This window comes from Petaurus breviceps, unplaced genomic scaffold (genome assembly GCF_028583685.1).
Source record: "Petaurus breviceps papuanus isolate PSGF00001 unplaced genomic scaffold, PetGlider_PUasm1.0 90626, whole genome shotgun sequence".
Taxonomy (NCBI): Eukaryota; Metazoa; Chordata; class Mammalia; order Diprotodontia; family Petauridae; genus Petaurus; species Petaurus breviceps.
Genome location: NW_027187290.1, coordinates 1,519,420 through 1,547,128, shown reverse-complemented (window position 1 = coordinate 1,547,128; position 27,709 = coordinate 1,519,420). Strand labels below are relative to the sequence as shown.

General features: G+C 35.9%; 1 protein-coding gene across 17 annotated transcripts in view; it reads left to right on the top strand.

Annotated features, from left to right (window-relative positions):
- Positions 1–27,709, top strand: part of FMR1 (fragile X messenger ribonucleoprotein 1) — a 65,700-nt gene that overhangs the window by 8,205 nt on the left and 29,786 nt on the right. For 16 of the 17 annotated variants that reach the window (XR_011163596.1, XM_069064258.1, XM_069064256.1 and 13 more), the window contains exons 2-7: positions 14,831–14,883; positions 19,756–19,849; positions 22,972–23,043; positions 23,331–23,479; positions 26,376–26,469; positions 26,556–26,672. Coding sequence is in view for 16 of the 17 variants with exons in the window: in XM_069064258.1 (XP_068920359.1) it covers positions 14,831–14,883; positions 19,756–19,849; positions 22,972–23,043; positions 23,331–23,479; positions 26,376–26,469; positions 26,556–26,672 (579 nt within the window). In the remaining variant the exon portion in view is untranslated. Of the gene's footprint in view, positions 1–14,830; positions 14,884–19,087; positions 19,220–19,755; positions 19,850–22,971; positions 23,044–23,330; positions 23,480–26,375; positions 26,470–26,555; positions 26,673–27,709 lie in introns of those variants that run through there. The other variant, XM_069064259.1, reaches the window with a different exon arrangement.

The window sequence follows — 27,709 nt, the reverse complement described above, 5'->3', positions numbered from 1 at the left end:
TTTTAATAACCAGCTAGTGGGAAAAATGAACACACAGCAGCACACTTTTAAGTTTAATCTGCATTATTAACGTTTTCTCCATCACTTTAAGTCTAGACAATCAGCAAAACAATAAATCAAGTACTGGCTTGTAGTATTTATCTATTCCTGAGTGTAAATGCTCACATTGAAAATTTAACAATCAGCTGTCTGCGCTGGCTCCAGCACATGTCTACGTGCAGCACTATACTGTCACTTGGTACTGTATCAGACTCTTTGGGGACATAACATTTCAAAGGTAATATAACTTTTGCAGTTTTGTGTGCAAGTCATCATAGATAATTTGCTGTAGTGTATGTTTTCCCACTATGTATATTTCTATTACTGTTCTACCTGGATTTTTTATTCTTCAGAAATTGAAGTGTTTCATGATTTAGAGCTATAATAGCATCACTACAAGAATGAGATGCAGCTATTTCTTTTCATTTTCAGGTATGAGTGCTGCTCATTGTCCATATGTACTGCCTGTTGAAGATAACATTGACTGACTCAGTTGGCTGTCTAACTTCATGCCATAATCTGAGCTATATAAAACTTCCATCCACTTGGCTTTTCCTGTGAGGGTTACTAGGCTGATCCTCTATCAAGTGGTCACCCATCTCATTGAGGAGGCTCTGCAGTGTTTTGGAGCTTGATGCAGTCAGCAACAGGTCATCTCCAAATAAGCATCTTAATCACCTCGTTATCTATCTGGATTCTGAATAGTGGTGAGCACTTTCAGCAAGTGTGTGTCTTTCCTTCTTCCTCCACTTCCCTGTTTTATACCTCACTGAGTAGTAGATCACTGAATGATGTTCTCTGCATATACCAAGGAATCTTGTACACATTTTTTTGAATATTAATACCTTTGTTGATTTTTATTTCCCCTAATTCTTTCCTCTTTGATATAGCTTGAAAATCATTACCTGTGATTTTCTGTGTACCTGTGAAACAAGGTAAATGGAAAAATGGGGAGTTTAGGAGGGAGCCATTCTGCTCGAAGTAGGAAGGAGATAGATGCAGATCAAGTTACAGAGAGGATTTTTATGGCAGGCAACTCGGAGAACATCTATCTAGTTTAGCACAGACTTGAACACCAATCCTATCTGTAGCTTATCTAAGAAGTCCGCATCCAGTCTTTGAAGATCCTAGTGAGATGAAACTTGTACTTCCCAGAACAACCTAGTTTGTTTTTGGATAGCCCTAAATGTTAGGAATTATTTCCTTTTATATCAGGTCTTAATCCGTCTTTCTACAACTTCAAACCCCAGATTTAACTGTTCCCTAAACCCCCAAAAGAGCAAATCTGGCACTTCTTTGACATGATAACCTTTTGTATACTTGAAGACAGTTATCTTCACCCTTACTGTGTCCTTACTACACTAAAAATCCCAGGTTCTCCCAAATTCTAGTTCCTTCCTACTTTCCCTAGCTATAATAATGGGTTCTTTTCAATGCACTAAGGAGTAATTCTTCATTCTCTATTATCATGCAGTATTTTCCTTGACTAGGAAAAATACTGTCTTCCAAATAGGTTAGTCCATATTTGCCCAAAGCAGTTAAGAGGAAAGCTAGCATCATCTGAGGGGATGTTCCTTAACAAAAGTTGCCTTTAAATAAATTTGCTACTTTCAGAATTAAGCTCTTAATAATGTCATCCTTGGCTACTGGTTAATATCCACCCTCTCTTAATAATTTAATTGGTTTTCCTGTTCATAGACTCTCCCTGCTACAATAGATCCTTTACATAGCAGTTGAAATAATCTTCCTCAAATATGCATCTGATGCTATTACCACCCTCTACTTAAAAGCCTAGATTAAAATACAAGCTTGGTAACCTGACATATAAGACCCTCTAGCTGGTGCTAACCTCACCTACCTTTGCTCTGTGTACTCCATGCAAAATTGAACTATTTGCTGTTCCTCAAATCTGACCTCTGCATTAGCACAAGCCATCCCTTATGCATGGAACACACTTTGTCCTTATCTTTGCACTTTAGGATTCAATTCAATTCAATGGAAACATTTATTCCTTCCTATTCCTATTCCTTCCTCTCCACAGCTTTTTTTTTTTTAAAGCAATCAGGGTTAAGTAACTTGCTCAAGGTTACATGGCCAGCCATTTCTGGGTGTGGTGCTAAGTATCAGAGCCCAGATTTGATCCCAGGTCATCCTGATTCTGAGGCCGGTGCTTTCACTCACTGAGCCATCTGGCCGTCCTGTCTCTACAGTTTTTGCTACTCCTTGCTTGTCAGGGTCCCCTGGAAGCAGAGACTCTATCCAGTGAGTGGGTGAGGGTAGAGCAATTATGGAGGGGGCCACATGACAAGGACAGGAAGACTGTGTTACTGTTGAGAAAGAATTACAAAGCATGATGCATATTCAGTATAGGTATAAGGATAGAGACTATATCAGTGATTTTATTGGTATAGGGAACTCAGAGGTGAGAAAACTATTAATTCAGGTTGGTACCTTCTCTGCAACTTACAGTCTTAGGGAGTTGCCTAGAGCATTGAGGTTAAGTGACTTGTAACCAGGATCACACAGCTGGTATGTGTCTGAGGTGAGATTTGAACCTAAATCTTCCTGACCCAAAGGCTGATTTTTCTATCCATTGTAAGTAGTTTATTGGGGAAGGCTTCTGCCCATCACCATTCTTCAGAAGCATCTGTAGAATTTTCTGTGTAGGATTAGAGGCTTTCTCCTGCCAGTCAGCCTAGTGACAAAATAAACTTCTAACTTGTTTTCTTTATTTGTAGCAAGTAATCAATCAGTAGGCTTTCAATTAGTGCCTTTTGTTTGCAAAACCCATAAAGTTGATAGGTAGAAGAGCATAAATTTGTGATCAGAAAGGGGAAAATTCCAGAGCTAGAGATTTTAAGAGGCAGAGTAGTAGTAGTGAGTGGTGATAAAATTTAAGGTGCGGCATTACCGTTGAGTAGCTGAAATGGGCAGAGACTTAAATGTATGTACAGCAAAGAGAAACATTTTTGGGGAAATTATTGAATTTTTCTCCTTCTGTATCCAATGTGGTTTAAGGGTAAATGGTTGTTATTTTCAAATCATAAATTTAGGTAATTAGACAACAATTCAATACAATGCAAGTATGCTATATATTAGAGATGCGTGCATAAGTAAATAAAAGTCCCTATCCTTAAGGAGCTTGTGTTCTACTAGGGGGAAGTAACATACAGATAGACAGAATATAAGTGATGTTTAGGGATTGGAGAACACAGCTAATGTGGGCAACAAGGAAGAGAGAAGAGAGAAAACCAAGAGTTTTTCTGAAGCTAGTATTGTATGTGTAGCAGTGATTACTACAAGCAAATCTAAGGTGTCACAGATTGCCTTTTGTTCACTCTGGATTCTGCTATCTAGGGAGAAGGGCAAATGCACAGGGGGAAGAGCAAAGGAGAGTATGAATGAATGCTGTGGGTTCATCAGGGAATGAGCTAGAACTATGAATGAGGATACCTAGCTTGATGTGACTCATTGGGTTTTTGTGATAGGTTGGTAGGCTGTGGAACAGTGTACTGCTGAATGCTGTGGGATCTAATTTTCAGTGAATTTGGCATTTTGGCGTCTTCCTTGGTACTTATTTTGGTCACTGGTCATGGTACTCTTTCGGTCATTTCATTGCTCACTAGTACCTCCTTCACAGGCTGAACAGAGGAAAAAAGATGGTAAAATTCTCTACCAAAAAAAAAGTCCAATTCTCCTAATTATATTTAATTGATGACCACTGATCTCCAGTGGGTTTACTTTTTAGAGTATAGTTTAGGATTTGGTGACACAATTTAGTGTGCTATTTTAAAATTAATATGCAAAATACATTCTGAACTCATCTGATGCTACTAACCTAGTTTTCTTTGTCTTTCCGAGCTAGATTTTGATGTTTTCTCTAGCTACAAAGACTTAGTTCCTTAGCTTTTTCTTTCCAATGTTGGTAGTATTAATATATCCTTGTAAATAAATGAAAAGGTTTTACAGGTGAATTCTTATCTTATTGACATAGCATCATTAAAATAACTATAATATCAACCTTTTTTTAAATAGAAGGCAATCTATTGGTGTGTATTGTTTATTAGGTTACTTTTGTATAATCGATCAAATCCTCTTCTATTAACAATTATTATTAGAGATTCGTTTTCCTGGGGGAAAATGTGACTGCAAAGCATAATTACACTTACAAACTTAAATACATAGAAAAGGAAATTGCTAAAGAGATGTTTACTTAAAAATTGTATATGATCTCAAATGTTCTTTATTCGGCTCTACTGGGATAGCCCACATTATATAAGATAAAAAGAGTTTAGCCTTAATTGCGTGAGTTTAATACTTTGATATACTTGTGCTCTCATAATTGCTGGCTTTCCGCTCAATTAGTACAGATCATCACCTATTGAAGTCTTTTTGTCCCTGTTTTTCCATATTAGAACTACCTTTTGTGTAACTATCCTTTTCTTCAGCGGTTCTTAACCTGGGGTCTATGAACTCGTTTAAAAATATTTTTGATAATTGTATTTCAACATAATTGTCTTCCTTTGTAGTCTATGTTGTTTATTTTGTGAGTAAAAAAATATTCTGAGAAGGGGTCCCTAGACTTTATCAGAGACTGTTAAGGATGATGAGGGCAGGGATGGGGGCTGGGGTTATCCAAGACTGTAAGAGAGTAAAGAACCCCTGCTCTAAGTATTCTTACATTTAAAGGGTGCCCGTGGAACACTCAGACTGTCTATACTAGTTATCAGATACCCTCTTTTTCTAGTCATATGTTTCCTTGGTGGTATCCTATATGCACTCTCACTGGAGATGTCCTACAGCAGTGGCATACAGAAGAATCCATGCAGCTACATGTTGACTTAGAATACCACATGTTAATGTTATGTATTCTCTATTGTTTATTTTTATTAAATATTTTCTGATTACTTTTTAATCTAGGGCAGGCTAAACTGAGGAGATTGCAGCCTGCTTGTTGGTCATGTGTTTGACTCCTCTTTGGGAGCTCACCATGTACCTTTTTATTGCCCTTTGAGTGAGTCAAAACATGAACTCAGGAATTATGGTGTCCCTAAAGATGCACCCATTGCCGATGGAGCATTTGTGTGGAAAGGATGGGCATTTGCTTTGCTTAACAGCCTAGAATCATTAAAATGACTGTGATTTCTCTAATGGAATTCATCTATAGTTCTTTTCCTCTTGTTTATTTTTGGACCCAGCCTATTGTCCCTTTGCAGCATCTACCTAAAATATGTACTCACTTGATTGACCTGCCATCCAACTGTATGTCATTATCTGAATGATAGGTTCTTTGAGACATTTTGTTTTTCCTATGTGGATTGGTAGGTCAATGCATTTTGTATATATTGTACATCTCTTTAAGGAGTCACCGCAGTGTATCAGGGCTTGATATTGATGAAGAGAAACCTGGGCTTTACAGTTTATAGAGAATCCCTCTTCTGATTTGACCTTGGTAAACTATTTTTTGTGACATCGACAAACACCTTTTGCAAGCATGCATGTATGTGTTTTATTCTTAGTTTAAAGTTGATAGAATTAACAGTTATATAATTATAAATATTTATTGGGGAATCTTGTATGATATTAACACAAATGAAAGACATCTTGATGAAGGAGAGCCTTTAAAGGCTGTATTTTAGAGTTTTAACAAAAAATCAATTAATTTTTTGATCTCAGTGACTTTTCCTGTAAACTAAATTTAATTTGACATTATTTTTAGAGCATATTTAAGGATTGCTATTTTTGCTTCTGTCACTAAAGATATATGGGAGGAGATGCTATCACTGATTGATTATCTCAAGCTCATAAATGGATGGCATTGTAAAATCCAAGCAGTCTTTCACGTCCTACCCACTCTATTTTCTTTTTATTTTCATTTCTTAGGATAGTCATGCATCCTACATGTTAGTTTTTACGTATTTATATACTGGCCATGGTGTGTTGGAACCATATTCTATTCTTTAAGGGCATTTACCACATAAATTCTGAGGTAGAGAATGTTGTTTAAGCAGAGTTTTCATTTTTTCCCTTGTCTTTCCACTATCAACAAACATTTTTTAAAGCACCTACTATGTGCCATGCACATTGGCTAATAATATTTCTTGATGCTAACTAGTGGTACCTAAAATGCACCCAAATTTCTGAAGCTGTTTGACTTATTACACTGAATATTACTACTGTTATTTGAAAATGTTTTGACATTTCAAGAAGTGAACAGACATGTTGGGAACATAATTATGACTGCACTTTACTTTGGGACTTGAATAAATCATAACCCTTTTCTGTCATGTTATGGCTATTGTACGTTTGTCTATCCAGTGTGGTCAGCCAGTAAATATTAAATGTCTACTGATGTACCAGGCATTGTGCTAGGTGCTAAGGATTAAAAAAAAAGTTTAACAGTGCTGTCATCATTTCAGACCATCTTCCTGTTGTTGGCACTATCCCTTAGAAACAAGATTTTATTCCTAGTGCTAATATCTTTATACTTAACCAGTCTAGTCCTCAGCATTTTCCACTCATGCCTGCTCTCCCCCTCTCCTTCTTTACCATCATTCCTTAGGTTCCTATGTCCTTTTTAAAAATTTACTTCTGATCTCAGTGGTATAAGGAGGAACATCCCTCTGGAGGGATACACTATTCTTCACCATCTTTCTGTACCTCATGGTCTCAGGGAGTTTCTGAGGGACAGAGAGGTGAAATTAGTTGCTCAGGGTCACACAGTCAGTATATGTCAGAGATGAAACTTGAACCCAGGTCTTCCCAGATTCTGAGGCTGTCTGCTGTCTTATATCTACCGTGTCATGCTGCCGCTGGTTCCTGTTTTTAGTGTATTTAAACTTTGGATTTGTAAAACGGTTTCCTTTAATAATGCTAAGGTGGGACAATCAGCACTATTTGCTGTATAGGACATATACTGTCTTATTGGCTGTGAGTGAGTTAAGAAAACAAAACTTGATTGAATGTCTTAGTCTAGTATGTTTTTCTTTTTGTTTTTTTTTTTTTAAATTAAAATCTTAGCGCAGTTCCTGTGATACTTATAACTTCTTTTTGCTCTGGAGAATTACATTTAGATTTATGAATTGAGGGGTGGCTAGGTGGTACAATGAATAGAGCACCGGCCCTGAAGTCAGGAGGACCTGAGTTCAAATTCGGCCTCAGACACTTAACACAAAACTAGCCATGTGACCCTGGGCAAGTCACAACCTCAATTGCCCTGCCTTCCCCCCTCCAAAAAAAAAAAAAAGATTTATGAATTGAATATTAGTTTTCTGAATTTCTTTGAATATAGATTGAATATGAATAAAAGGTCATCTTGGAAAGATATGGGGATTTTAAAAAATTTCTTAACCTGGTTCAGTATGTTGCTTGTTTTCTTAATGTTTATCTTTGTGTCCTTGATATTAATTCCACCTGATCATAGCGAATAATTTTGTTGGGATTTTATTAGAAATTTTTGAATTGATGCTCATTTAATACTATTGGTCTGTAGTTCTTTTTCTTGAACTTATCCTTCCCTGGTTTACTTAATAATATTTGTCTCAGGAAAGGAATTTGATAGAGGGCTTTATCAATTTTGAGAAAATAGAATTCTAGAAATCTGGACTGGAGTTCCCCTCTCTTGGGCATTCTTTAATAATTAGTTTAGTTTCCTTTTCTGAAATAGGATAATTTAAGTTCTCTTGAATATTTTATATTCTTTTTTTTTTTTAAAGCAATCGGGGTTAAGTAACTTGCTCAAGGTTACTTACATGGCCAGTTATTTCTGCGTGTGGTGCTGAGTGTCTGAGCCCAGATTTCATCCAGGTCATCCCGACACTGGAGCCGGTGCTTTTACTTGCTGAGCCACCTGGCCGCCCGTATTTTATATTCTTGTAGGTAACCCTATTTTTCTTTTAAGTTTTTCATTCTGCTGACCTACAACTGTATTGTAGGTTCTTATGATTCTTTTAATTTCTTTAAGCTTCACTTTGTTCATTTTAAATTTTTGTTTGACTTCCCTACCTCTGTTTTTAATCCGTTTGGCCAAAGGTTTAAAAATTTGTTAATCTTTAGAGAATCAGCTTTTGGTTTTATCTGTTTTGTAGTCTTTGTTTTTCAATTTATCCTTTTCTCAAATTTTTGAGTTTTCCTCTTATGTACTTATTTTGGGTTTATTTGTTGGCTTTCTAATTTTTTATTGCATATTTAGTTCATTAGTCCCCTTTTTCGCTTTTGTCCATGTATGTTCTCAGGGATATAATTTGTCCTCTGAGGACTGTTTTAGCTGTGTTCTAGAAATTTTGGTATGTTGTCTTCCACATTGTTACTGTCTCTGTAGTTTTGTTGTTGTTGTCATCTAGGATGTCATTTTTAGATCTCCATTTCAAATTCATTTTTTTTTACTATATTTCCCTCCATCCTGTCCCACCCTCAAATTCATTTTTAAAAGAATGCTTCCATATATAGATGGGTCCTCTGTGGTAGGCTTCTGTTGCTGAATTGTCATTGTCACTCATTATAAGTAAATCACACTGATAAATGATGGATTTTTTTCCATAGTAAATTGCCATTGTTTCGGTATTGTTTGTAATAATAGTTGATAATGGTTTTGACTCTGTCAAGCTGTTTTTTTTTTTAAGTGTGGTTACATGATTTCATGTTAAGGTTTGTAGGCTAACTTGAGTATAAGAATAAACTTTGTATAAATTTAATTATCATTTGAACCTCATTTGTAATAGTGATAAAAAATGTTCAGAGCTAACCTACAGTTTTGTTTTATTTTACTGCCCTTTAATTAGATACTACGTGCCTTTTGAAAATTCTTTTTTTTCCTCTTGATTGACTTGTAAGTTCAGTTTTTTTGGAGATTTTTCTCTTGTTTAAGAAGTTTCTCTACTTGAGAAAAGCTTTCTATTTCTTTTTCTGAAGAATCATACATAGCCTTTGATACTGCCTTTAGAAATGCTAGGTTTACTTGGATAGATTTTTAGATTTTAAATATAGAATGATATTTCAACTAAAAAGCTTCATACCAAGTATAAAAAGTCACTAGCTCAGGAAGTGAGCTGGCTGGCACTGGGTTATGGTAGAAGGCTACCTTGGCAGAAGTTAGACCTAGTGAGTGACCAGAGGGGAGTTCATAGCCACCCTAAATAATTCTACACAGGACACATTCCCTGCTTTGTTAAAGCCACTCTCTATCTCCATTGTTGTTGTTGTTATCATCATTATTTTCCCAGACCATGATTTCATCCATTTGGGAATTTTATGGTGTGGCAATTCCTTCCACTAATGTAGATTGACGAATTCTCTGTGACCTTTTAGTGCTGGAGAATTTTTCAAGCCACTGACTGGCCCGCAGCTCACAGGTGTATGTGTGAGGCAGTATTTAAATCCAGATCTTGATATCAAATGCTTTCTTCAACCAACTATATTAACAATTAGGTTGAGGAGAGGTCAGTTTGTAAATGTCCCATTACTTTAAAAATTGTTGTTTTTACTGTTGTCTTCCTCTTCATGATAGTCTGAGTAATATGAATGCCTAGCAAATGGAAAACCAATATGCCTTTTTCTAGTAGGTACTCAATTGGTCTTTGAAGCCATTGCAAGCTTTTGCTGTTCAAGCAAATGAAGTTATACTGCAAAGGAGTGCAGAGTGAATAGAAGTGCATGGTATCTTCCATCTGTTCTCTTTAGCTAAAGCAATTTTAAATTCCCCATGACTATCCATGGAGGTGGAGTTAAAATTAAGCTGTACAGGGTTGAATTTGCCCTTCCAGTGCCAAGTTTCCATCGCTCAATCTTGAACTGAGGTATATGTTGCACAAGTCCCCAAGAGGGTCATAGAAAGACTTATCTTACTATTCCCCTAAATCGGACTATATATTACAAATGGTTTCTATTTTTTAAAAGAGTTTTTTTATTGATGCTTTTTTGTTGTTCTTACATGTTACATTTCCCTAATGTCTCCCTCCCTTCCTCTCCTGGAAAGCCATCCTTTAAAACAAAGCAAAAAACAGAGAAGGAAAAACACAGTATGGAAAAACTAACCTACACATCAAAAAAGTGTGACATTTGCAGTGTTCCATACCATAGTCCTCCACTTCTGCACAGAAGGCAAGGAGGTTCTTTTTGTATATGCTCAACTTTTACATGCGTTTGAAGAATGTCTGTTCATTCAAACAAGAGAAATGATGAGCTCAGAAGTCATCTGCAGTGAGCTCTGCTTTTAGATTGTTAAGTGTTCACACTTGTATCATATCTATTACAATGTAATGGAAAGGAGGCTTCTTTCCAGGAACTCTTTTCTTTGCAAATTTTTACTCCAGTGGTGTCTAGCATTGTTGTGAAGGAGCCTGTAGGGATTTTAGCTGGAGCAATGCTCTTTTTCACTTCTCCATTGACCTCAGCTCAAAAGTGATTAATAGTTCATTGTAGGTCATTGAACTAGTATTTGAACTTAATGGTGGAAGCCTGACACACCTGTAAGTGCCCATCATCTATTATCAGCACCTGTGATGGGTCTTGTGTAAATATCAAGCTCTCTATTTGATACAGAAGTGTCTCCTCATTGAATAAGTACTTAACATTTTAGGGAGAAATAGTAGAAGGGTCAAGATAGGTAAGTTTAATTGTCAAATGAATAATTTCCAGATATTCAAATATGTTCTGAATCTCATTATATGGCCAACTCTCTTATTCAGAGGTGGATGATTCAGTTTTCCTTATTCATGTTACTGGATTGTCTTTTTCCCATGTTATTCTTTGAAGGTAAAAAAATAACTAAAAGTATTTCAAGTAAGAAGGAGCATAATCTTAATAAAAAAAGTGGCTTACTATATCATTTTAAGTTTTCATTCATTCCTTTATGTTTAGTTTGACTACATCATGTTTATAGTCATTTAAAGACCATTCTGTACTACTGCATAGTTTCTTCTGCCCTTTTTTATACATAGTTTTCAGTAATCTGTGACACATTCCACTACTTTGAATAATCCAGAGTTTAATTATAATCAAACTTAAAAAAATATTTTTACAAGTTCTTTTAGAGTTATTCTTTTTAAAAACTAATTTTGGCTTTTTTATTTCATTCTCTTTGCTAATAAGTGTTCCTGTCAAAGTTCTGAAGTATAATCTTAAGTATTTGCTGGGAAATTAATTAATTTAGGTTTATTCTTGTTCATTGTTAATCTGTCTAGTTCCCCTAGTTTGCAACCTTAGTCATACTGAATTCTCCCCTTCCCCTCACTTCCAATCCAATCCATTTCCCAGCCTTGTTCATTCTACCTCATAACATCTCCACGCTGATGACCACAAGCCTGATTCAGGTCCTTATTTCCCCCATTGCTATCTTTTTCTAATCAGCCTCCCTGCTTTCAGGCTTTCTTCTCTCCAGTTGGTTTTTCACATCACACACAAATTGATATTCATAAGGTCAGGAACATACAACATGCACACAGATAAGAAATATAAAAATCTGTGCCATGTAGTTTGTGGGAGAAGCAGCTTAACCAATGTTGAGTTAAGGTTCCAGTGTAGGTAATGGCACCCAAGCAGTTCACAGGTCTGATCACTCCATTTTTCTGCTTGAGAAAAACTTGGTGGCTCCCTATTTCTTCTAGGATAAAATGCAGATTTCTGTTTGGTTTTTAAAGCACATCCCAATCTGGCTTCAGTCTATCTTTCCAGACTTAATTTTACATTACTCCCAGAATATACATTCCCTTTCAGCCAAACTGGCCTACTTGTTATTCCCTGTAAATGGCATTCCATACATTGCCTATGTCAGGACCGTTGCACAGGCTGCCCTTCATGCCTAGAATGTGCTCTTTATTTATTTCAATTTCTTGGAATTCCTAGCTCTTCAGGGATTAGTTCAAATGCTGCTACCTATACCGTAGCATTTCCCCAACAGTGTTTAAACTTCTCCCCCCAAACTACATGTACATTTTAATATTTATTACTTGTGCACATGTTGTATCTCCACAAAATATAAACTCCTTGAGTGTAGGGACTATTTTATTTGGATTGTTTATCTTGGAGAGGAAGACTCCAAGGGAACCTGGTAGAAACCTTCAAGTACTTGAAGGGCTGTATTGTAGAGAAGGGAGGGATTCTATCTGGCCTCAGAAACAGGAGCAATGGGGTGGAAGTTAGAAAGGCACGTTTGGTTTGATGTTAGGAAGAACTTCCTAATAATTACAGATGTTCAAAAGTGGAATGGGCTGCTTCTGAAGGTGGTAGGTTCCCTGTGTTGTTGGTCTCGATGTAGTCAGTTTATAAATATTTATTAAGTGCCTACTATGTGCCAGCAGTGTGCTAATAAAAAGGGACAAAAGACAGTCCCTGCCCTTAAGGAGCTCACAGTCTAATGGGAGAGACAATAAACAAACAAGTATGTACTAACAGGCTATATACCAGGTAAAATAGGAAATCATTAACAGAATGAATGCTCTAGAATTAAGAGGTTTGGGGAGAAATTTGAAAAGACTTCTGTAAAGGATGGAATTTTAGTTAGGACTTGAAGGAAGCCTAAAAGGTTAGTAGTTGAAGAGGAGGAGGGGAAAGCATTCCAGGCATGAGAGGCAGTGGGAGAAACTGCTGGGAGAGGGTAGAGTATCTTATTCCTGGAACATCCTGGAGGCTGGAGTCCCTGGATCTAAGAGCACTGATAGAGAGTAGTTAAAAGACTAGAAAGCTAGGGCTGGGTGTGTGGGGATAGGTTATGAAGGGCTTTGAATGCCAAACAAAAGATTTTGTATTTAATCCTAGAGGTCATGGGAACCCCCTGGAGTTTATTGAGGGGTGTGTGTAATTTGGTCAGTTTGAGTTTAGGAAGTAGAGGCTGAGATGACCACTTGTTAGGGTTTATTACAGTGGGGATCCTTTTTGTGTACCTAGGGATTACCATCAGGGTCTCTTCAACTCTCACATTCTCTTCTTTATGTACTCAGGACTTATTAAGAAGTGCATTTGTCCTTAGTAGGTACTTAATAAATGCTTGTCTGATTAAATTTTCATTTTGGTGGATAAAAAGTTGTGTCTGAAGGTTGTTATACTTTCATTTCTCTGATTGTAATGCAGTTTAAGCATCTTTTTAGTTTGCTGTTAAGTACATTTTCCTTCTCAAGTTGTCCATAACTACTCATTCTTAACCTGGGGTTTGTGACTTGTTTTTGACAATATTTTCATGAATGGATTTCAGTAGAATTGGCTTCCTTTGTAATCTTGTGTAACATTCTTCTGAGAGGGGGTCTCTGTAGGCTTCACCAGGCTTCAAAAGAGTCCAGGACAGGAAAAGAGTGAAGAAAAGCTCTTGCTTAGGTAATTGTTGGTCAGAAATGAACTCTTGCCAACAATGTCTTTTAGAGTTCCTGGTTCCTGCAACCCTACAGCATTGAACTTTATAATTTATTCATATTTAAGATTCTATATTTCAGACTTTTATTTGATATTCTTTTTAATTTAAAAACAATACTTTGTGTTGTACAAAATCATTTAATCTCTATTATTAAGTAAAATTTTGTCTATAATGATTTCTTTTTATTTGAGTGATAAGAATATCCATCCATGCCATAGTTAAAGCAAATATATTCCTGTTTCCATCTAATTCTTTTTTCTTTTATAACTTGCTTTTAAAATATTTAGATAGTTGATCCACCTAGGACATGTGTTGTTATGTTATGGAGTAAAGTGTGGGTCCATACCCATTTTTTTACCATGTTGTCCCTTCCTGGCATCTTTGTAAATTCTCCTTTTAAGTAACTGACCGAAGTGAAATTAAATTTTGTATTTTACCAAAATTATAGACAGCATAGTGATTAACACTGTGATAGTGGTGATAATTTATTATGTTTTTTGTTTGTATTATCATTTTTGAAAGTTAGCAGAGTTACTTCTTTAGGTTTATATACTTTGAACCAAACCCATCACAGTACACTTCCCCCCCCCCCCCGCCCCCCAAAGGGCTAATGAGATTAGGAAATTAAACCCAGTTTCTTATATTAGAATATAACTTACTGTGTGATCACTAAGGCAAATACTTTATTAAAATCACAAAATGCATTTTAGTCTTTTTTTTTTTTTTAAGCAATCGGGGTTAAGTAACTTGCTCAAGGTTACACGGCCAGTTATTTCTGGGTGTGGTGCTGAGTGTCTGAGCCCGGCATTCGATCTCCAGGTCGTCCCAACACTGGAGCCGGTGCTCTTACTCGCTGAACCACCTGGCCGCCCCTAAGCAATTGGGGTTAAGTAACTTGCTCAAGGTTACACGGCCAGGTGTTTCGGGGTGGGTGCTAAGTGTCCGAGCCCGAGATTCGATCTCCAGGTCTTCTCAACACTGGAGCCGGTGCTCTTACTTGCTGTGCTACCTGGCCGCCCCAATGCATTTTAGTCTTTTGAATTTTAAAACTATGTTTGATCAACTTCTTACATGTTTGAGTGATAAGAACATGAAATATGCTGTAGCAGATCTAAACTATTAATATAAATTCATACGAGCCTAGAAGAAGTCAACTACTTTTCATTATTTCTTGTCTTACAAGTTTTCAGCTTTCAGAATTGACAAATTTTAGTTTGAAGCCAAAATGTTTTAAATATTCCTTGACATAATTTTAAAGAGTATAAAAATCGGTGCGATATATAAATGTAGGGACGAAGTTAAAATTACATAAATCCATAATTTAAGTTGTTTGAGTGCTACCTTCACCACTACATTACAACCCAATGTTATTTTTATATCATGAGGAAACATAGTAGAACTTAATTGGACTTTGAGTTAATTATTGTGTTTTTCTTTTTTTTTAAACAGGCATTTGTAAAAGATGTACATGAAGATTCAATAACGGTTGCATTTGAAAACAAGTAAGTCTTCAGAGATGTGGTTTATTGTCAAGTTTTTAAAGAGTCAAATCCTGATTATGCTTGAAATATCACTCATAAAAATTTTAAAAGTTTGCGTAATTTAATGTAAGACCAAGGTTATGTAAAACTTTCTTTAAATGATCATACAGTAATTTTTGACTGCTTAAAAAAATTTGCTTATGTTAATAATTTTTTTAATTAAAAGAAGATGTTATTTACCAAGCATATCACTATGGGATTATACAACATGAGTCAGAAAAAGTTTTCATGAGTTTTTTGACCTGGCTAAGAATTAGCAGTTTATTAAAAAGAAGTAGAATGATACTTCAGTGCTGAACTTTTGAAATCATAGAATTGTATTTTTAGTACATTTCCAAAAGTTCTTATATATTTTTAAGTTTTAGGAGTATCATAATTGGAATCAGGTTTAATAACAATTTCCCAAACTAGATTTTGTACATTCCAGGAACTGAGTTTTAAATGTGTTGCTTTAACTGTTTTTTTTTTTTGTATTGTGCCTTACAACAATAAAGAAAATTGATTTTTCCATATATTACAAATGTATTTGTTTCTTAAAAACAGCAGCAACAAAAACTAATTTGTATGCCTTTTTAAGAATATCCATTTATGATATTGGCCAAAAGTTGCATGAGCATATTGAAATATTCAGCCCCTTGGAATGATTTGACCCTTTAATACCTCTGTTTTTCACATAAAATCAGTATATCCCCCTGCCTAAGAAACTTCTCTAAGATAAAATATAAACTGCTCTCTTTGAAATATAAAGCGCTTGGTAATCTGGCTTGAGCATTATCTCAGACTTGATTATATATGCCTCTCCATCACACTCTCTGTTCACATTGGCCTATTTACTTTTTCCTTTCCAGGATTGCATACCTCTCACTTTCATGCCTTCAGCAGACTGTTTCCCATGTCTAGAATGTTCTACCTCACTTCTACCTCTGAGAACCCTTAATTACTTGGAGGATTAGAGGTTTTTCCTGATTTCCTCTAATTTTTAGTTGTTTGCCAACCCCCCCCTCCCCTTCATCACTTTGTAAATATCCTATATTTATTTATCTATGTGTATGTTGTATGCCCTCCCTCCCCCCAGCAGAATGTAAGCCCTTTGAGGATAGACCCAGTTTCACTTTTGTCTTTGTATTCCTATCACCTAGCTCAGTGCCTGGTACAAAGTAGGCACACTTATTAATGGTTGCTGATGAATTGATGTGTATATTTCAGAGCTATATGTTAATTTTCTGTACAACAAAACAAGCATGCTTCCTATTAGATACCTTAGTCTAGAACTTGTAGTTTTAGAGCGACATAGGGAGGCAGAGATTGCTGACATGCTGGGTAGAGGAAAGGTTTTTGGGGAAATCTCAAGTTCAAGTCCTACTTCTGATTGGCTGTATGATCTTGAACATATCATTTTACCTGTCTAGATCTCAATTTTCTCACATTCTGTTCCTGGTCTCTGTGCCTTTTTATATGGTTGCTCCTCATGCCTGGAATTCATTCCCTCCTCACATAAGCCTCATAGAAGTCTTCTCTTCCTTCAGGATGCATTCAAGCTCCTCCTACATGATGCCTTTCCTGCCTTCGACGTGATACCTTTCCTGATCCACTCTTGTTTTTAATACCTTCTCTTTCAAATTACCATATATTTAATTTTTAAAAATTTATTCTCTTTGTAGTATATGTACTTGTTGCCTCTCACATAAGAATGTAGGTTTCTTGTGAGCAAGGATTGTTTAATTGTATTTGTATTCCCCAGCACCTAGCCCAGTTCCTGACACATAGTAGATGTTTAATAAATACTTGTTCATTGATTTTTTCCAAATATAAGATGAAGGGGTTTGAACTAAATAGATACATGCGGAAGGGATTATAGAAATTCTGGGAACTTTAAAAAATCAAATATCTAAGAAACATATTAAATTGACATTGTTCCATTGTCTAGAAGAGAATTTTCAGAGTGATTGTTAAGAAAAGAATAAACAATGAGAAGAAAGTTAAACACTTGTAAAATTTGTCAGCCTAAACCCCAAACCAAATGTTTGGTTGTCTTATAAATCCTTGAATGGAAGCATCTCTTAGTAGATCTCTAGAGAGTTTGCCTTGGAGTTAGGAATATCCAGGTTCAGGTTTGACCTGTGAATATATACTGTTTTTATGATCCTGGACAAGTTATTTAATGTCCCTGTGAGCCTGAAAGCTCTCCATAAGCTGCAGGGCATTTGGGGGATCTACATTGGCAGAGGTAGTTTATTTATTTATTATTTTTAGTTCATTAGGAGTTTATTCCCTATGCCAGTGAATTCACAGGTTTAGATTTAGCTATGAGGTGGTTTTATTCTTGGACTGATAATTTCATCATAGTAAATGTTAATGACTACTTTCTGCTATTAGACAGGGAAAAGCTCCCATCTGTAGTCTCATGAGCTTTGAATTGTTTGAAGCTACTAGTGTTGAAGTTAAGAAGGTGAGGGGGAAAAAAACGAACTTTGATTTTGTGTTTTTGTGACAGCCATTAGCATATTTAAATCTCAGGAAAAGTATTTCACTATGAAATGTTACCTACTGAATCTTTGAACAATGAGGATATGTTATAGTTTACATAAATGGAGTGATAAAATAGCGCCTTGAATCTTGTCTTACACCTAGAAAACTTCCTATGCCAGACCAGGAGTTGGCACACTTTTAGCTCATTGTGCCACAAGCAGGGAAAAGCATCATCCTTAGGTGCTTAGGGCAGGCCTGTGGCATTTCTTCAGGAGAACTTGAGAAAGGAGGTGTGGGTAGCAAGAGGGTACCACAGTTGCAGCAGGCAATTGGATTGCTCTTCAGTGGTGTACGTATCAGAAGTTGCATAGTCCAATAGCCTAATGGTGTCTCCATCAGGTCTGCTGAATGTGGCTTGTATGAAAAGCTTTGGAACTTATTCTCTTTATAGTAATATTGGTATGGAAAATTTACATTTTAACCCTTCATAAAGGGGTCTTAGATCCCTTGGTGAGTAATGTTTTTAGATTGGTCTTACTTGTTTGTCCCCCCTACTAAACAAAACCCAGTTTGTATTTGCCATATGTGGGGCCTTTGTTGGTTTTTTAAATGGATTACTCTTGAATTTTCTTCTCTTATTCTCAAGTCACTCACTCCAGAATAATCATTATTAAATACCAAGCAGAAACTCATTTATTATTGTGAATTCAAAAATGTCTACCTAGTGAATGTCATCATTGCAGGCAATTCTTTTCCCTTTTTCCCATTACATACTATTAAAATTATACCATCTTTAGCTTGTCATCAAGCTCATTATCTTCTGCAGCTACTATGTCTGCAGAGAGTAGTATTTCTGTCTTCAAGTGATCATCCTAGTAACTTGAAATGACAACCAATTTTTTATACTTAAAATTGGGGTCCATGCCATGGTTGTGATTGCTTGTGTAGGGCTCCACCTTACTGTCATGATTTAGTAGGTTCCTTCCATATCTTTAACATACCTTTTCAATAAAAATTAGTTTTACAAAAATAAATTTGATTTTTAGGCTCTATTATGTTATATTTTTATCTTGATAGCCTGAAGAAGTTTTAGATGTCTAGTAATGTTTTCTTTAGCCAGTCTTAGCTTTACCTTCCATCCTAGCAGATTTCATAGCAATTGTATCCACATAAGCTCATCAGTTTTAAAAGTCAGTATTTTATCCTTTTGGAAGCAGCATAATTAGAAAAGATGCAAAGTATTAGCATGTTGAACTTGCAATAAAAACTCATTGATTCAGAATAGATGCTAATCCTAATTGCAGAAATTAGTGGGCTAGCCTTCAAACACATATAGTTACTTCTTCATAGATGGTGTAAAGGTAAGCTTTTCTTTAGCTATGACCATGACCAAGTTTGGATAAGTTCTGAATTAATGGGGTTTTATTGCAAATTAATTGTTGGCTCACTGATCCCTAATTCATTATAATGTCTCTACTCAAGGGGAAAAATACTAGCATTGCTTAGCATCAACGCCCAAACTTAGATCTGGCAGCTTTCCCAGTAGAATCCGTATGTTGTTTTTGCAAAATTTATTTTTTTTAATGCTTTATACTTTTTGGTATTAAAAAATTATAAACTTTGCAAAATCACTCATTGTTTTAAAAAAAAAAACAAACCAAAAAACAAAAACACGCCACTTACCTGACTCCTATAGGCTCTCTTCATCGGATTTCTGTGGCTGATACGACCTCACCAGCACAGTGCATGCTAGAACGTTGTACTGAACAGCAGCTAGGAATCCATGGCAAGGCTTGACCTCGTGGGACCTAAAAATTAAGGGGGAAAAGTGAGTTTTGAGTTGCTAATGTGCCAACTGTGCCCCAGTTTGCTTGGTTAGGGCATTTAGCACTTGTTTCTGTCCTTGTTGGAATGTGGTTAAGGTTCTTTTGGAAGGTCAGAAGTGTGTCTGCTATTACTAACACTTATACTGATATTTACTAACTTCCTTAATTCAAATTTTGGAGGAAATTCATGCTTTGTCCTTAGTTTAGAACTTTGAGGGGATGAAATCATTGAAAAAATTATTTTAAATAATTTGCCATGCTGCTTTGTTGTGGTTAGGAAAATACTGTAGTTGGAACTAAAAGGCTACTGTGCTGCATGCCTTCTTCATTGGAGTGTCTTTCTACTGCCCTTCTAGCATAAAATTGATCATTTTTAAAACACTTGCTTTCTTTCATACTAGAAAAAGATTGGAGGGTTACATTTAACCAAATATTGCTTATTTTTATTAGAAAATTACATGCACAGTGGGAAATACTCACTACTTGATTTAAACAAGAAAAACATTTGAATGAATGGATGTTTTTTTCTTTTTTGCAGTTGGCAGCCAGAGAGACAGATTCCATTCCATGATGTGAGATTCCCACCTCCTACAGGTTATAATAAAGATATCAATGAAAGTGATGAGGTTGAGGTAAGTTCCCTGCTCTCACCTAAGTATAAGAGGAGTATAAGGTATTTGAAATCTGTGGCTTGTTGAATTTTTATATCTTTTCTTTAAATTCTCTTTAAACAGTATGCTTTAATGGGCATGTATTTTTTCCCAGTTCTTAGTGACATTTTTTTTGAAAGTACCAATCTCTAAAATTTTCTGTGTGAACGATGTCAGGAATGCCCAATCTTTTGTTACTTTTGGCTCCCTGAGCCTGCAAACAGGTAGCTCTATTTTCTCCTTTCCTCAACCTCTAGCGGTATGTGGTTTAGAAGACCTGAGTCACGAGCTAGTTCTGAAGCTGCAAAACACCATTAAGCTTTGAAAGTTTCCTCAGACATCCCTGGGAAATGGTAGCACTTGAACAAACTTACCTTGGTCCCTTGTGGTTTTTTTGTATGTAATGAAATTTATCATTTTGTTAAAATGATAGCTTATTTTACCTTTCTGTTACCACTTTAAGTAAATTTGGTATATGGATATCAGTTCTACAAAATGATATGTTAATTTTCCACAAAGATTCTGGACTAATCATAAATTATTGTAGGATTCCTTTAAATAGTAAGCTCCCTTAGTGCATTTGAAATTATTCCGTTTACAAAAATGTGACATATACAGTGTTGAGAAAGCCCCATATTTCTAAGACACAACCTGTGCTCTGAAATCTTTGTTTCTTGTACCTTGAACTCTTGGGAAGAAATCAAATGCGATAAATTACTCAACTGCTTATATTTGTGATTGTATAATTGTATTCACAATGCCTAACACAAATTAGGTACTTAATAAATACTTATCAGTTGGTTGATCTCCCCCTTGAAATTCCCATCTATTTGGTGCTTTCCTCTTGGCCTTTAAATTCTAGCTTATATTACAGTTAAGAGTATATTTGTCCTTTCCTTCACCCTCCAAACTACACTGGCTGTGACTTCAGTGGCTTATGAGAGGTAAGAACCATAGTGCTATCTTAGCCTGCTTTAAGAGAACCGCAACATATAGGACAATGGGGGTGACAGTCCTGCTGTAGTCTGCCCTGGTCAGATCATGTCTGAATGAAGGCATAATGCAAGGCAGATTTTTCAGGGCCAAGAGAAAAGTGTAAACGAAATGCCGTGAGGCATTCACTTTATTACATATTTTGAAAATACCCTTTGCTTCCAAAGTGCTCAATAGCATATCCACAAAGGATGTAATAATCTGTTTATGAGTGTCACGTTTTAAGATAGACAGCCATAACCTAGAGAGCCCCCAGAGGAGAGTTACCAGAATGGTGAAGGGTTTCAAAGTTGGGCCATGTGAGGATAGCTGTTCTCCAAGTTTTTGGAGGGATGCCATGTGGAAGAGGGACTACCTTTATGTTTTTGATTTATAGTGGGTGGAAATCATAAAGAGGCAAAGTTAGCTTGATGTCAGAGTCAAAGAAAAAAAAACCTTTGCAATCTTAGAGCTATCTGAAAGTGAAATGGCTACCCTGGGAATGGTCAGTTGGTTTTTCACCAGAGGTGAAGACGTGAAGTCACAGAGGCCTGGATGACCACTTGCTAGGAATGCTGGAGAAGGGATTTTTCAGATGTGGGCTTATCTAGATGAGGTCTCTTCCAATTTTGGCATTCTGAGGTTCTTGAAGCCCTTTGGGGGAGAGAGGATCCTTTCTTATTCATTTTTGTGTCACCTTCATTGCTTCCCATCCCATGGTCCTGAACCATAGTCACTAGGCCTCAGTAAATATTAACTGAGTGAATATAGTTGGAAACCATCTGCAAATTTGAGGGAAATTGGTATTAGGTATTTATCTCCATTTTCAAGTAAGTATTCTATTGACCTCTGCTTGGAGAGATATGTGATGTTACTGGTGTGGTTCTGCCCACCCTACCACCTCCTTAAACCCTTTTCATTTGGGGAGGATTAGTAGAATGGATGGGGGAAGGCCAGGGGTCCTGGGGCTTTAGATGTGTGGAGTGATTTTAATTATGTGTGACCTAATGTATATTCACAGAGGATAATCAAAAGATTTTAATGCTTTGGTTTGGCTCTTGAAAAAATGCCCATTTCCTGTGTATTCTCATAGAACTTAAAAATATATCATGATTTAGACATCACTTAAGGTGTTGTGTTGTGATGGAAAAAGAACTGAACTGGTTGTCCAGTGACTTGAGTTACAGTCCTTTTTCTGTTGCTCATTCACAGTGTGACCATAGGCAAGTCACTTCATCTTGGTATCTGCATTTTGGAGGATAAGGGAGTTGGAAGTGGATAATTTTGGTGATTTTGTATATGTGACAGTCTGCTTCCTATTCCATAGCAAAATGCTGCTGCTGACTTATTCTCAGTAGCCCATAAATTTGTGTTCTAACAGTGATGGATTTTTTTATTCCCAGTGCTTGTCAATCTGTAGCCTCGATACCTCCTAGTCTAATTTTGATTTTTACCAACTCTTACCTACAAGATGTTTCGCTTGGAGTTTAGAATGTATCTGGAATATTTTTTTCTCTTTCCAAAGCCAGAAGGCTTCACTTTCACCCGAGCCATTAGCCCTAGTTGGTATTGGCCTGCTGAGGGACTGGTTCAGAAAATACAATATTTGAAAGTATTGTGTTAATCTATAAGAACAACTGTGGCATCCAAAGGATATGTAATTGACAGCCAGTGGCCAGGTCATGCTGTTGGGATATCTGTACTTCTGGCCATTAGCCTTAGTGTAGGTATATGCTAATACTTGGGTTTCAATAATATAAGGCATTGTGGATTACTGTTTATATTTTTTAAATATTTGTGTTAACATGTCAAGAAAAACATTCTCAATTATATACAAATTTTTATGTGGCTAATCAATGTTTATTGAACATCTAGGAAGTTCTTAGTCTATTACTGAGTACCTTAGAAGGATACAAATAATTAGAGAAGACCATCCCTCCCTCGAGGGAGCTTGCATTTAATCAGAGGGATATTTATTTAAGATTTATACTGTGCATACTACAGTGTTGGCTGTTAGTCTAATAAATTTGAAACATTGGGTGCTTATTCATGTTTTCTTTGATTTTTGAAGTCTTTGTTTATATTTCAAAGAGATACTAATCAGAATGTCTTCTGTTTATCTTTACGTGTAGGTTTACTCCAGGGCCAATGAAAAAGAGCCATGCTGCTGGTGGTTGGCTAAAGTACGCATGATCAAGGGCGAGGTAGGGAGGCCTTAGGTTGGCAAAATGCATTTTTCCGTTGTTAATTGATGTCATCTTTGGTGTATATTTTTTTCTTGATTCTCACAGAGCTGATCACAATGTATTTTTGATTTAGGTGCTTTTAGTATTTGTTTTAAAATTTTTTAAACTTAGTATGATTTTTTTTCCACTCAAAAGACTTTCTTTTCAGTGCTTTCATCTTGATTTGTATAGGCATGAACAAATGTCTCCTATTTTTAAAATGGTGACGATGGATAATTGTTGTTACTTTTTTTTTTTTTTTACAGTTTTATGTAATAGAATATGCAGCCTGTGATGCCACTTACAATGAAATTGTCACAATTGAGCGTTTAAGATCTGTGAATCCCAACAAACCTGCAACAAAAGACACTTTCCATAAGATCAAACTGGAAGTGCCAGAGGACTTACGGCAAATGTAAGTGTGGAGCTATCAAGTCCTGAAAATGCCATACATACATACACGCATGCATGCTATGTATATTTTATATACACAGATACATGCATATATAATTAAAAACACATAAAATTACTTAGTAGGGAACAGTTTCTAAATTCAGTGGGATTCAGCAAGAATTTTCAGCTTCTTTGCAAAAAAGATCACAAATATGGTTTATGAATTCATTTGATATCAGCTAGGAATATGTCAGAAAATTGGGAAATTGAATTGAATGATTTGCCATCAAATTTGATTATGATGACATCTAGAAGGAAGTATTATTCTTCCATATACTACTTGCTTCTATCACACAAATATCTGAAGCTACTGAATTTGAAATTTGAAGTATTATTTTGTAGTCCTGTTGTTTGAATAAATTATTAGCAGTACTAAAATTGATCTTGAGCACTACAGAATTAAAGAAAACTGTAGAGGGGGAACGTAGTACAAGTGGCCTAGCCTCTTTGAATCATTTTCCTTACCAGTTCTATGGGAAGATTGGACTGACATTTCTAAGATTCATTTGAGGTACTAATTCTCTGATCCCCTGCAAAGTCAACCTTTTTTTACTATTTTAATAGTAAATAACCAGTTATTTTGTACAATAACTTTTGATATTCTTGTAAATAAGTAAATCTTGAAATATTTTAATGGATGGGAAAGTAATTTGTCAGTTTGAGATTGGAATTAAAGTACAATTTGTTTTTTAAAATTAATCACACAATATGTGACTGGTAATAGGGAATGAAAATGTGTTCACTTACTCTAATGAACTAAAAGTCTGTGTCTTTCAAAAATTGTCATATTTCAGAATTAGTACTCAGTGGTGGCATTATAGGGTAGAGAGACATTCACTAGATAAGGTTGAATTGATATTGGCTAGAGAATATCTCATTCAGCATAGTGGGAAATTGAAAACCTAGAAACAAATTACTGTTGAAGAAAATTTTTACATGTAATTTTCTGAACTAAGATTTATTGAGCAAATATATTTGAGTACCTGCTCTGTGCAAGTCACTGTATGAGGGGCTGTAAATAGCCTTTGTGCATGGAAGTAGTGTTTCCTGCTTTTATTTTCTTCATATTCCCCCTCCCCCTACAAGAAATAAGTCAGATTGTGAATTTTCTGTTTCTTTCATGAGTTTAAACAAAAAGACTAAGATTTTTAAGGAAGGCAGTCACAGAATTATGTTTGCTGGTATCAAGAAACATAATCGAGGAAAATGTAAGGTACTACCTAATGCTAGTGGGGTTTTTCCCCTATAGAGTAGCTTAAGGCAAAACAATTTGCACATGCTGTGGTTCAGTATCTGTTGCCTTATCATAAGAGCTTTCACAGATGGATGAAGCTTCTGCCTGTTTGTTGGCAAAGAACCACCTTAAGACCAAGCAGATACCTCCAAATTAAGAATTTCTGAACTGATTTAAAACGGAGAGGTGAGCATCCAAATGTCACTCAAAATTTCACCTAAGGGAAAGGGATCTGAATTTTATCCAAAAAAAAAGTCAACTGCTGGGAAAATTCAGAGAACCAGGTTTTTTTTTTGCCTGTATCATATGAAATAACGAGTACATTTCTTTTTCCTTTCCTGCTTACTTCATCCTGAATAGACTCCTGATTTTGGTCTCATTAATGCAAAAAATGACTGTTGTCAATAGTAATGAAACAGCAAAGGTTATAACAAAACCAGTTATTCTGGCAATCTAGCTGCATGATTAACGTAGCTGCATTACATCCACTTAGAGGAACTAGATTGGTTGCAGTGGAACTAAGTAGGTAGTTCTTATTAAGTATGTTTTTTTTCTCTTCCTCTTCCCACCCCATAGAAACTACCTTGGCAAATGAAAACTCCTTTTGAGGATTAAATATTCTTCTTAGTCTACTTTGCCTTGCTCAGGCAATATGCTGAGGATCTGTGTGTTAAGGACATTGATAAGCTGAAGTGTCTAGAGAAGGGCAGCTGGGTTGTGAAGGGCCTCAAGGTCATGCCAAATCAAGATTAGCTGAAGTAACTGGGAATGCTTGGCCTGGCTAAGAGAAGAAATGGATGTGGACTTGTTATCCATTTTCAAGTGTTTGAAGGGCTATCATATATAGAGGATAAGACTAGTGCTTGGCCTCCCAACTAGGAGCAGTGGCTGGGAGTGTAGAAGCAGAATTTTGGTTGAGTGGAAGACAGAATTTGTTGACAGTTGAGAGCTTTCCAGAAGTGGAATAGGCTGAACTGGGAGGTAGATCAATAGGTATTTTAAAACATTCACTTTGTGCCAGATACTGTGCTGATTGCTGAGGAAACAAAAGGAAAATAGAAACAGCACCTGCCCTAAGGAGATTACATCCTAATGTAGGAGACAACCTGTTTAAAAATTGGTAATATAGGGACGGCTAGGTGGGGCCCTGGAGTCAGGAGGACCTGAGTTCAAATCCGACCTCAGACACTTGACACACTTACTAGCTGTGTAACTTTGGGCAAGTCACTTAACCCCAATTACCCTCCAAAAAGAAAAAACATTAAAAAAATTGGTAATATAGAAAATATTTCCGGAAGAGATCGAAGTGACCTTAGAGGAGAAAGGACAATTTAGAGGCCTAAAGTAAAGGCTAAAGGACCAAGCTTGGTGATATTATGGAGGGGATCGTTACTCAGGGGTGGATTGGTCTGATTGGCCTCTGAAGTCACTTTTAGCTCAGGATTTTGGACTTCTGTGAATAGCAAGACACTGAGTTTTAAATAGGAATGTAATTGCAGCCTTCAGTCTTAATATTTTGTTCTGAGCAGGTATTAGAAATCTATATATTAATGTGTTTAAATGTATACCAGTGGTTGTTAACTCTAGAAGTTAACAGTGTAATAGGTAGTATTTTTATTACTAGGTGTGCCAAAGAATCATCACATAAGGACTTCAAAAAGGCAGTTGGAGCTTTTTCTGTAACATATGATTCTGAAAATTATCAACTTGTCATCTTGGTAAGTGGGTTTACCTTTTCCCATTTTTAGTTTATTTTAATTCAGTGCATTTATTTTAGTAATGACTTTATGGATTTTAATCGTAGTCTATCAGTGATGTAACAACAAAGAGGGCAAATATGCTGATTGATATGCACTTTCGAAGTCTTCGAACTAAGTTATCTCTGATTCTGAGAAATGAAGAAGCTAGTAAACAACTGGAGGTAAGTTGCTTTTTCTTCTGTCATTTGAGCAACTAGTCCTAGAAATGTGGAAGATATATATGTAGGGAGAATAGATATTGATGTTTAATATGAGTACTTTGCTTTATTTACATCGTTGTTTGTTTTTTTGCCTAGGAAGATTAAAGCAGTGTTAAAAAGATTAAATAGGTTTGAGTTTGCATGTCTTTTGAGATATCAGGTTAGGCTTTTCATACAAGTTGAATGAGCTATGTATCTGAGTCTATTCCTTTGGTTATTTGTTTTTTTATTTCTATTTAAATTTTTTTATTTCTATTTAAATCTGTATTTTAGTCAGTTGTTACTTTTTAGCATCTGTCTTTAGACTTCTGCCATAGATTATTTTCCCAATTTACTATTTCATTTGTTAAAAGTAAATTTTACTTAATTATTCCTTCAGTAATTTGTATTGACATGTATTGCTGTATTTTCAATGATAATACTGCCATCTGCATTTTTGTAGATTCTTAGTGAATTTGTTTAGGCTTTTATGTCAGGTGAAATCAATCACTATTGAATTTTTCTGATTTCTGATTATTAATCATTTTATTTGATGGTGTTTGGGGGAATCCCATGCAAATGAAAGACCAATGAAAAGACAGGTGAGGCATTGTGAGGTGAGACCACATTGAATGAGAGGGCTGACTCCTTCCAAGACTCTTAACCTTTTTGTGTCCTGATTGAGAATTGCAGAAAAAGAAACAGAAGAGTAGTTTCTCTCTGTCAACATACATATAATATTGCTATATTTTTCTTAACCCTGTGGAAGCTATTTAGCTAGTTGTTTTTGATCTTGTTTCAACCTGATTTCCTTGTTTGAGTAATTTTATGGGTTTTAAAAAATGTTATCATATAACATTTAGGTCACAGTAGTTATAGTTTGAGTAATGGAGAAAAACTATGCCATGTTTCTGTGAGTTTAAAAATGCAAACATCTTCTGAAATGACATGTTTCCAACTCTACCCTTTGTTGGCAGAAAGAACACTGAACTGGGAGTAAGAACTCTGGGGTATTGTCT